The sequence below is a fragment of the Hylaeus volcanicus genome, chromosome 3, assembly GCF_026283585.1.
Source record: "Hylaeus volcanicus isolate JK05 chromosome 3, UHH_iyHylVolc1.0_haploid, whole genome shotgun sequence".
Lineage (NCBI taxonomy): Eukaryota > Metazoa > Arthropoda > Insecta > Hymenoptera > Colletidae > Hylaeus > Hylaeus volcanicus.
Genome location: NC_071978.1, coordinates 31299363 through 31311602, shown reverse-complemented (window position 1 = coordinate 31311602; position 12240 = coordinate 31299363). Strand labels below are relative to the sequence as shown.

Below are 12240 nucleotides of genomic sequence, written 5' to 3'. Positions count from 1 at the left end.
TCTCTCTCTCTCTCTCTCTCTCTCTCTCTCTCTCTCTCTCTCTCTCTCTCTCTTCCTCCTTCTCGCTTGGCGATAAATCATAAAAAGGACGCTTGGCTTCACGGGCGCAAAACAAATGAACAAGCTTTAACGAACGCACGGTGGACTGGCCCTTAAAAAGAACCGAAACGTTGCAACTCCTTGCGCGGTGTTTCGGTTTTCTCTATACTGCTCACGATTTACGAGATCCATCCGCGTAACGGTCATAAAGCATGCGTTGTTTTTTATGTTTGCTCGAAACGTTGATCAGCGCTCTATAAAAACGTATACGACGAAAGAGAGACGTACGATCGTTTCTCGTTTTCAAAGCGCAGACCGCGTCTTCTTCGAGGAGATTGCGCGCATTTCCGTCGAAATAGCTGTAAGACCATCGAGCAGGAAATTTATTCGCGGGCCGTTTCACCGACAGGGCGACGTACAACGAGGCTAGAATCGAGCGATAGAACGCTCTCGATATTCTCTCGTTCAACTTCTCCACGTGGATAGTGGACGCGCGTCTCACCGTTTCGTTCTCTCGAACGGAAAAGATCCAAGTAGGTACTTGGTACAGCTCCTTATTGGATACGTTAATTATCTACTCGATGTCCTTTCGCGATGCAAGTCTATCGATACACGGTTCCGAGAAATTTATCACGATTTAGAAAAATGTCGAATACAGATCGATTTAAGAAACTTTTACGATACTTGGAAAAATAAATGTATTCCACGCATCGAAATCACCGAAATCCGAGGGATAGCAATTGCAGGGTGGTTAGATCCTAAAATGGTTAATCGTTGCGTAGTCGTTACGCGATAACTGTACCTCGAGAATCGTTACAATTTATTGTTAGATCGAAGCATTCCGTTTGAAATTCTATTCGAACGAATTGTATCGGAAACAGCGGAGAACACAAGTATTTGGAAAAGCACCGAAAATAGATTTTCCGCGGACACGGTCAGCCATTATCACATTGTTTCGTTTTATTTGGTAACTCTTTGACAAAAAGTGTTTAAATAAAATTTAATAGTCGCCGAGACGCAAAAGCTTGGAAAAATCGATCGAAATACACGAATGTCGGTGCGATGCTATTTGTAAAATGGCCGACACCCGACACGTTACACCATACACCATACACCATACACCTGCCCGAGGCCAAAATCACGGCGCACGCTGTTAAGCGGACACGGTGCGGCGTCGAAAAAAAGGCGCGAAACAAAGAGAAAAAGAGAACGAACAGCAGCTGTTAGAAGTTTTTCGGTTTTCCGAATCCGCGCGAAAAACACGCATGGACGTGGCGATGCACAGCTGGAAAGATAACTGAAAAATGGAACGCGAACGCAAATCGAGACGCGTATTCGCATGTCGGAGTAATAAAAAATAAAATGAAAGTGAGAGAAGAGGTATCATTGCGATATCGAGCGAATACGACAGGCTTCGGACGTTTTCGCATATTTATCGGGAAATTAATCAGGTCCGAGCTCCTCTTCTGCCGAAGTGGGCAAGTAAGTGCTACCAACATCGATATTAGATTTCAGATCGTATCCTCGAATTTCATCGATATAATAACGCGATAACGAGCGATTAAACTGTAAACGATTATTCAACAGACCAATGGTATATTATATTCGCAAGGGTGTCTTTTTAAAAATAAAACGCAACGTTTCGTTTCTACCCTCACGCGAACTTTTCGACCATAAACTTGGCAACCGTAAAGCTAGAAATCCACGCTCGTGATTTAATTGTCCAAGGGGACGACAAAGAATGCGAGATAACACTTTCAACGACGTTGCGGCCAACGAAAAGGAATCTGGAGAGGATGTTCGCTTCGGAATGAAAACAATGCCCGATTCCTTCTTTTCACCAACGTTTACGCCACTTACACCGTGACGTGGATGGCTCGTAATAGCGGAAGCGACTTGAAATTAAACATTTCACCGAGCCGTACAGAAAGGAACCTCAGGAAAATTCTTTCCTAGAACCATGCAGCGAGATTTGAAAAACTGGGACAAATGGTAACTGGTTCCCATGCCACGGCCAGATACAAACAGGGAAATGTTGAATTCCGCGAAAGCATAATTCGGTAAACGTAACGATAAACGTAACAGTCTAACAATCTAAACATCTTACGAATCTAAAATCAATTTCTTTCCTATACAATTCACTTCAAATAGAATGAAGAAATGAATCGACTTTAAATAGATGGAGATAAAATAAGAATTCGAGTGGAACAGATTTGACGATAATCGATATCACCGACACGATACAGTACATGTAGTATTAACCAGCAGGTTCTTCGGGAATGTTAAAATTTGCAATACCGAAATGCTCGAACGGGGCTTTGGATAATTCTGTATAAATAATCATATCGCGATAATGCATCGATTATGCTCGAGCGATAAAATCGATAGACCAAAAAAAAGATATACACGTGTATACATAATTGGCGTCATCCTTATAAATACATCGAAAGATAAATAAAAAAGAAAGAAAAGTGAAAGAGCTCTATACGCGTTTCCCTTCAAGTCCGCGCTCTATTTTCGCTTTTCATTCAACCCAACGGTACATTTTTATGGAAATTTCGTAACACAACCTTTTCATCTTCCCTCCCCGCCGTTCGACTTGTATGCTACCATAAATCACTGTCGAGTACATACAGCGGGTAGGTACGTTCGCACGAGCGAGGGTATCCTGGACCCTGTGTGTCTCGATTCCATCGATACGGGAAAAATAAGAAGAAAAGAGGAAGGGGCAAACAACGTGGAAATACGAGTTCCGTGTAGGCGAAAAAGCTTCTTTTCTATGGTCGATCACCGATCTACACCGATAACAAACGTTCGAGTGCGATTAAAATTGTTAAAGTTTATCGTCAACGAAAGAAAGATTAAAGTAACGCGTGCGATCGACCTCTATTCCTTTCGCGTGACGACACACTTCCGTATTCGAACATTCACTAAATTTCTATTTGCGAGCAAATCATTGCCAATGGGGGATAAACAGTCGGGTAAACGCGATCGCGTATCGTCGCATTTGCTCCGATAATTACCAACGATTATTCTGCTCGATGATTCTATAATGGCCGTAATTAGCATCGGTATACCGGGAAAGAAGGATAAAAGTCTCGGATATTCCATTAAAATGTACGACAATTTCACGACGAATAGACGAGAACAGTTGCTGAAAATGATTAAACGGTATTGTTGGTTTCGAGGTGAGTGGCATCGGTGATACACGCAATAAAAGAAAAGGAAAGAAAAGGAAAAGATCGGAGCCGATTCGTCGACGTGGATGGTGCTCTCTCGAATTCGATGAGAATCCCGTAGGGTGAATCGAAAATTTCACGAATCGGAACCACGGATAACCAACGGTGGCGCAACAACTTGGTCTAGTGCGCGTCGAACGGCAACGATAAATCTAGCCGAGCCAATTTTCCACTGGCAATATTTTATCACCAGCGATATCCTTCTTCCTTGACCGTTTCCCCGTTAACCAGGTGGTGCACGTAATTGTTATTCGTTCCAATCCGAACTCCCATCGTTTGGGACAAAAGCAGAAAGCTGCGAAACTATACAGGGTCACTCGACGAGTGATCTTAATCTCTGTTTCGTTTCGTATCAGAGATATCTCGAGAATAGTTTACGAGAAAGCTAGATGTTTTTCATATTTTCTGGATAATAGTGTTTCAAGGATCGTTGCGTCGCGTCGCGTCGGCGTCGGTTCGCAATTATCGAGCGTAACGACCACGACGAACTCGCTCGATCTGGATATTTCCGAGACTAGAACAACGCACGTGACCACAGACGGTCGATCTCTCTGTACACAGTACACAGCTGCATAACTGCCAGTTTCAGCCGCGATATGACGCGGCATGAATAAGTCTCCAACCGCTCTTGTTGGCTCGACATTGTCAGCGGGTAGCTTTCAACGATTCCGGTGCCGCGGTGCGGCCAGTCCGTTTCTGCCGGCGCGGCGCTCGTTATGACGCACCTAACGAGAACGTCGAAATTCAAACTGATCCCTTTTAACGCCTCACCGGTTGTCATTCGTTTAATTCGCCGTGGATATCTGTGCGATTCGATCGTGTGCGGAAAATATTCAAAAGCGAATATATTATAATAACGAGCTACGATCGTTGATGGCTCTCGTCTCCTCTTTATCCATACTTTCGGACGGTATGGTTATATGTAGTATGGTAAACGTTCGCGAAGAACTCGACCTCGTGGCACATTTTCACGTTCGAATCGCAACCCGGTTCGCAACTGTTGAAAAGCAAAGTCGCATACCGACGACTCCAGCTGTCTGTTGCATAATAGAACTCGCCGCTACCATCTCGCTATAGAGTAATTAAAGTAACGAGGGATAAACCGCCCGAGGAGACTCGTCATTTATCCACGGCTGTTTCTCCCGACAAGCTCGTTACCGCGCATCGACTTTGCGTTCGCCAAATTAATCTCGAACCGAAAAATAGAAACGACGTCGACGACGATCCCTCTGCTGTATTCCTCCCTCTGCGAATTTTACGAGCAGTTCCGATCCTGACGCGGATTCGTAGTTGATCGACTTGATCCTCGAACCTTTTCCTTTCTCCATACAGACTGTTAGAAATATTTATGTAAACAGGTTGTGGATTTTTTCAGCGTGCAAAAAGTAGGTTTGTGGCCAAGTGGGATATCCGGCAGGGTAAACCGGCCGCGGTAAAAGGGTGTACCGATAACTGTTAGGCCGAAAAAAGGAATAAAAATATTTGCGTAAAACCGCTCTACGTTCCGATTGTTACAGAACACCGACGGGCCTGGAAGACGTCAGCAAATACCCGGAGCTTTTCGCGGAGCTACTAGCGCGCGGATGGTCGGAGAAAGACATTCAGAAGTTGGCTGGTCTCAATCTGATCCGCGTGTTCAAGACCGTGGAGAAGGTGAATTATTTTCGATCAAGTCGCTCCCTATTCTTATTGTTTAGTTTCCGTGACCGGTACTTGATGAAAGCGGAGAGACCGAAATAACGGTCTTTATTCGTTTCCGAATCGAAATAACCGATGGCCGGGCACCGAGGGTTAGCCGAGTCAACCGATATCAGATTTAATAAAGCGCACAAATCATGAATCCGTCGATGGAGACGGTTGGACCGCGTGTGTACACACGCCGACGATTTTGGTTCCCTTGGACTTTTGCCAATCCCAGAACCAGCTGGCTCGGGCTCGACCCACCACCTTACTCGAACCATCGCGATCGCATCGTTCCTTTTCCATCATGACAGCCCAACGCCTGTGAAACGTATCCCTGTACCATTCTACTTTCAATTCGAAAGGATATTTATTTTATTTTACACGCGAATCGTAATCGATAATTGCGTGCCATCTTCTAGATTCGAGGAGAAAACGAATAAATCGCCGCGCTATGCCCGGGCCGCTCCGTTTCAACCATTTTCAATCTTTAACCCCTCGTAAAATATCAATTTGGCAGCAAAATCAAAAACAGACACTGCCGCGAGGACAACTGCATCCGAATGTGCTTTAACGAGATATTACTCGAATTACACCGAGTCGGTCGTAACGAGCGGAATTGCACGTACAAATAGCGTCGGGGGTGTTTGACGACCCTCGACATGCCCATCGTTGAAATTACAACGATAATTTAATCGTGGCTCGGAGATGCAACATAACGGTGCCCGCAAAACTGGATTCGATGACACGTGAAAGTAACGGAAATGTACGTAGATAATATAATGTATCGTAACAACGTAATTTATGCTTCTAGTCGTCGCTTCGAGCACTTGGTTTACGTAACGTTAACGACTCGAACGTACATAGGTATCCTTTGCTCGAAAAACCTATTAATACGTGAAATAAATGTATAATCGCGTTAAGAGAATTGTTTTTCTTTTTAAAATCGATGGATTAAATAATTACTCGCCTACCTAGAAAGATCGACGATAAAAGCGTAACTCGCTTATCGAGTTCCCTCGATCGAAAGACTAATCGTACGGTACGCGCGTAGAACACGTTGAGCCGAATTATTTTCTCGGGATGAAAATTCGTCTCGACCAATAGATAATTTAGCTCGGCGCGTTCGACGTTCGCTCGGTGCGGGTCAGCGAGCGTGCACCCAATTTCATAGCTCTAAAAAACTGAGCGAAACTTGGAGTACATCTTAGCCGAGGCACGCCTGCGCGTTTCGCTCCGCTTGGCAACTCCGATGCTAGCGTCAGAGGCAAATCTTGGAGCGATTTTAATTCCTATCCTCGCCTTCGTTAGAAATCTCGTAATTGTTAAAACGATAGACTAGTCTGCCGCGCACCACGTAAAACGATGATGGAACTGGCTAATTAAATTTCGACGTTGTTCGTCGCAGACGCGGACAAAAATTAGAATTTATATCTAACGAGAATAGATTCTTGATTACCGTAGCGTAGCTAAAGTAATTTTATTTAACGGAATATTTCAAACGTCGAACAAAATTCGGAAAAATTAGCCTTTTCTCAGGTGGTGAACATGAGGTGGTGTTCCCCGAAGAAAAAGATGTTCGAGAAAGGAAACCGATCTAAATGCAATCTAAAGAGCATAAACATCGAAACAGACTAGAAAAAAGAAGTGTTTGAAAAAAGTTGTGAACATCGGTTATGCGTTCGCCTAGCGCCGAAAGCTTGGACCGGATCGTAATGGCTATGGAAGGTTAATGGGCTTACCGAAAATTGATGGCGGCTGTGCAGGGTCGCATGAAATACGTGCACCGCGAACTTTTTCCCCTGGCCGGCGGCTTTCCTGCTACGCAAGCCCTCTCCCGTATCCCGCATTCCCTTTTTCTCCTCGGCCAACGATCGCAGACCGTGATTTTTCCCGAGAATATTCGTGACGCCATGTGCACCGTACGAGCTCGACCACCCTCTCGCGTATCCTTCTCCCCCTTTCTTTCTCTCGGTCGACCGAGCTTTCAGGAACTCGAACCACCGTGAAAATTGATCGACTTTTTCCTCTGGACCGCGGATATCGAATCGCCGATAGGAAAGATTTCCATTTCTCTCGAGAAACGTTCTTTCGATCTAAGTATCTTTTAACCGGAGAATTTCGTTAATCGTAACAACAGTCTGAAAAAACGCGATACTTGAACGCGACGCAACGTTCGATGGAACGGTGAAGTAAGGCTTTGTCATTGTATTCGTAAACGTTTGGTTATACGATAAAATAAGTATCGAGCTATCGAGCAAGGTTGCCGCACGCCTCGTCCAACTCCCATTCTCGTTAATCGAATCAAGAGTCGAATTTTTCTGTTCTCAGGTTCGCGACGATATGGCCGACGAAGGGATCGAGCCTCTGGAGGAGGAAATTCCGCACCAAGACATAATCGGACGAGATTACTGTCGTTACAGCGTGAAACAACTGATGGCCCCGTAATCCTCGCCAAAGAATGACTCGGAGAAAAGATGGAAAGAGAAACGATGGACACCGGGGAATCGAAACTCTCTCTGGAACCGATTCGACTTGGATTCGGTCACCATCGCTCTTCGACACTTTTTATCGCGTCACCTCGTGATTTTCGTTCGCGTACGTAATTAGATAGGTAAACTCGATTTTCTTCGACAACTCCCAACTCGCGAAACGGATCAATGTCTATCTCGGTGAAACGTATAACGCGAGATTCGGACGTTTGCGAAAGTGGGATGATTCGATGACCAACACGTTCGTTTGAACATCCAAGGACTTAGAGTACTTGATGTTTAATCTGCAATCGACGATTTTCCTCGTCGATGCTGGAACCAAAACTGTTCTAGTCAATAATAATTATATTATATATTCGTATAAATCTATTATAAGTATTATAATATAATACCTAACCCAGACCTAACCCAGACCATTTTTTTTACGTGGAGGGGGAAAATCTAGAAAATGACTCGTTCGTTTCGCAGCGGGGTCACGTATTTAATACTGAAACTCGGCCCGGGCCGAAATGTACTGCCGGATTTCTACCGACTACAAACACCCACGACTCTCTTCGTCAACCCTCGCTTCCCAGGCGGTATGACCGATCGGTACTTTGCTCCAGGGCTAACTAACTACTCACCTACTCGAGAAAACTATCTTTAGCGTGGAGTGCGCGCACTAATTTACCTAACTACTTTATCTAAACAAACAAACAAACAAACAAACAAACAAACAAATAGGTAAATACTGTAAATACTATTTCTATATAAATACATAGTACTCTTTGCTATGTGTATAACAACAACTCCCAGTGTTGGCCTGTCTACCAGAGATCGGTCATTACGTCCGCGCCTCCCTTCGATCAAAGTTGACGTTGATACAAGTTACATATATCACGCGTTCGCGATTCGATAAGTTTGGTACGCGTTTCGTTAATCGTAACCATCACCTTAAGACTCGTATACGTAATATTTTAAACGCACCACAAACGATATCTTTTCTTAACGATGTTTTTACAGCAAACTTTTAATATAGTCATCATTTTAATGATTGCATTCGCCTGTCGAACAAAGGACAAATGAAAAGAGAAAACGTACTGAATGTTGCGTCATTATTAACGTTTCGATTAAAAAAATTTGAAAAAAATTAAAGAATAAAACAATGTAACGACCATTCGTGTGCCAGTAGTCGCGATATCAACGAGCGTTAGCCTCGCGGTATACGATATATCCTAACGTTTCCAACATTACCGATACTTTAAATAAAATTTACGACTAATCGAATTACGGTCGTTCTTATATCGAAACTATTTACCTGTGTTTTCTTTCGATTTCCACTCCTCGCTCCTTTGCGACAATTACCGAACTCGAAAACTTTTCCATCATGGAAACAAATGGGACGAGTACTTGTATAAATGTTCATAAACTAGGAAAACAAAAAAGAAAAAAATCCCGGTATGCGATAATATCGAACCGCAAACGACTTAACGCAAGGTTAACGGAAAACGGAATCGAAACGGGAAGTCGATGTTCGTACGTGCGGGGAAAGGCTGACGCGGCGCGGCGTGGCGTAGGCCAGCCAAGTAAACCCGTGGATGTAAATTGAGCGCATCGATCCTCCAATTTACAAGTAACAAAGGGCATCCCGTTCGTTGGCGATTCACACAGCGCGTAGGAACCAATCAAGTGCAAAGCACACGCGTTGAAATCGTAAACGCGGCCCGGTTTATTGGCAATTCGGGATCATACGTGCTGTAAATTTCGACCGAGCTTGATTAGATTGTCGTTCCGCGGATTTGATAATGGCTGAATTACCTAATCGAATAAATCAATCGGGGCAGTCTGGAAAACTTTACGCAACACCGCAACCAGTTAAAACCAAACGAACGGAAATTATTTTTCGACGCGGTACCGTCGCGTCGGCGTCGGCGTTGGCGTCGGCGTCGTCTGTAAAATACCGATCTGTTTTCCAAACAAGAGTCTTTCCTTCGTAAATATTTCTTTCCGTCGAGTATCGTAATTCGTTTAACAGCCTATTCCCTTTCGAGTGTCATCTTTTATAGCCACGAACCAGACGCGCAATAGGAGGTACGTACTCGTAAGTAAAAGTATAATTAAGTTTTGGCTTTCTAATCTGTTCAAAGTAACCGAACAAAAGTGTCATGGGAAAGTTTGAAGGTAGAAGAGAGAAAAAAAAGAGGACGGTCTCGAAGGACGAAAGGTGTGCCGGAGGAGCAGCGGTCTTTCAGCGATAATTAATTTCCCGCCGTTACTGGCTCCCTAACGAGCTCGTTAAAAAGTTTTGACACGTTTAGAGTCGGAAATTCGGCCGTGCAAAAACCGTTTAAGCTTCTTCCCTCGACGGACCGAAACTGAACGAGCAGTTGGTTTCCTCGTTCGACCTTCTGTCGCGAACTAACCGCTTTCCTCTGTCCTACCTTTTTTTTCACCTATTTCTAGCCACTTTACGTTATCGTTTTCGCGTGGATCCCTCTCGTTTCGGACCGACTCTAATCTTTGCTCGTCGACGTCGACGTCGATTACTCCGACCAAGGCGGAAAGAGCTTGAAAATAACCTGCAAGAGAAATATATACTCTCTGGCTGGAGAAAGAGTTGCAGAAGGTGGATGAAGAATCTCGAGAGAACCTCGAGAGAACGTCGAGAAAGTGGAAGAGCCGAGCCACTGCTCTCATTGTTTCGGTCTCGGCTCTGGCGATATATCGGCCAGGTTTACGGTGGAAACTCGACCTATTAGTTTGATCTTTTAATACAACTCGCTGCGTATCATACGAAACCATACGAGGCGAGTCACATCTCGAGCTCGCACCTGGAGTAATTCCATAGTTCCGCGATACTTTTCGGTTCCTCGGAATTCTTTGAGCTGAGACGAGCACAAGTTTCGAACAACGCGAGAACTGCCCCTAAATTGTTTCTTGCAAAGCGAGGCCATTCTTTCTTCGTTTGCGATTCTACGTTACTATTGCAGTGTATGTATGTACGTTGTAAGTCTTTAAAAATTCAAAGATGTTCTCAAACAATCTCGAAGCGAAACAACAAGCGAAGAAGCATTACGGAATACGTACAACGCGATCCTGAACGAACTCGCAAACTTTTTCAGCGTCGTTCATTCTTTTCTGCGGCTTCGCGACGATGCATACAAACCAGTCTAAGAACAAAACTGTCGGTCACCGAATACATTACAAAGTAAATGAAACGCAAATCTGGCTGTGCCGCGGCCGCTCGTCAAGGTAACGGACATTAGCACACAAATTAAATTGAACAACTCCTTCTAGCTTGTAAATGAAAACTGTGCACGCAATTCCGAACCGTTCGAAGCAAGAAGAAGCAACCGGACTTTTAGCATGTCGGGGACTTTCGATGGAAGTTAGGAAACCGAAAATAAGTGGTAAACCATCTTCGTTATCTCGAAGAGAAATTCTCTCAAAACACCTTCGATTCGTAACGCCGAGCGAGTTAGGTCCGCTTGAACGTTGAAACGGCCAGAGAAACACGCTCGCGACCATTGTCCAGGATTATCGAATTACCATACACTTTTTCTTTGTACTTCCGTATCCTCTCCGAGCGGGAATGGCTTTTATTTTTTCCTCTGTTCGTGACGTGTACGTGTGCGCGCAACGGACTTTACGAACTCTGTGACCAGCACCCCGTCCGCTGGGAACGCGTTTTTCCATGGAAACGTAATTGAATAGGCACGGTTTATGACGCGAGGAATCGTGTGTCGTTATCCGGTACACGAGATGCATGCGCCGGCTCTAACTGCGGCTAATGTTCGCACAACTAGCTTTGCGACCCGCGATTCACTGCAGACGTATCAAGAATGCTCGTTCGAAATCAAAACCACTTGAGACTCTGTGCTCGTTGAAAACGCAACGATGATAGCGTAAATGCACAATTTCTATTGTTTTACGTACAGGTATAGGTATGCGTATATGTACGAAAACATATTTAAGGGACCCGTTCAAAGATAAGTGCTGCTCGAAGATAACAACGGAAACTAGCGATTTTGGAAATCGATCGTCCATCAAAAATCCTCGAGGAAGCGGCAACGACGAAAATAATAACTTATTTTTAGTATGCGGGTCAATCGATTTCTATCAATTAGTTTTGCCAATGCTATTATCGTCTGACCTGGCCTAATTCGTGAAAAAGACGAGCATACGATTCGCAAAGTATGGGTCAACGGTTCGATAATCGTCGCTTTGCTTTTGCACGTAAATACGGCCGGAAGCATGCTAACGTAGTACTCCCTTTCGAATCGTTACCTTCACCCTTTTCGTTTCCTTTTATCAAACGACAATAACATCGTTTTGACACGGCGAATAACATCAACGAGGAATCGCATTGCAATCTACGTAAATCGAAACAGAGATTTCGTTGTCGAGCATATTTCACGATGGAATATGCAAATCTGTGTTCCGCGGAACGTAACGCGAACTCGGTGTATCAAAAATGCATGATTTAAAAATGACGACCGTGTGTTCTCTATACGTGCGCAAAAAAATTGCAACAACGAGAGAGAGAGAGAGAGAGCGCTCGTTTATTGAATGCATGAGCGCTGGCACCCCTAAGGGCATTTATTTAGAATACAGAGTGTACGGGGATAAAATACAAATACAAAAAACATTAAGCAAAAATATAACAAATAATATACAACATCTATAAAATATATCCCTAAAAATACATATATAAAAATAAGGATAAAAATAAAAAAAAAAAAAGGATGGGTAAAGAGAACGAACGAATAAATACTCGACGAGCGAAACAACAACGAAACGACAATACGACG

The 12240-nt window shown here is 44.0% G+C and overlaps 1 protein-coding gene across 5 annotated transcripts in view; it reads left to right on the top strand.

The window, feature by feature from the left end:
• LOC128873693 (dipeptidase 1) overlaps nt 1-9306 on the top strand; it is a 43609-nt gene extending 34303 nt beyond the window's left edge. For all 5 annotated transcript variants that reach the window (XM_054117443.1, XM_054117442.1, XM_054117441.1 and 2 more), the window contains 2 exons: nt 4796-4931; nt 7290-9306. In XM_054117443.1, the coding sequence (XP_053973418.1) occupies nt 4796-4931; nt 7290-7406 (253 nt within the window). In that variant the 3' untranslated portion in view covers nt 7407-9306. The remainder of the gene's footprint in view (nt 1-4795; nt 4932-7289) is intronic.
• Nucleotides 9307-12240: the final 2934 nt, after the last annotated feature.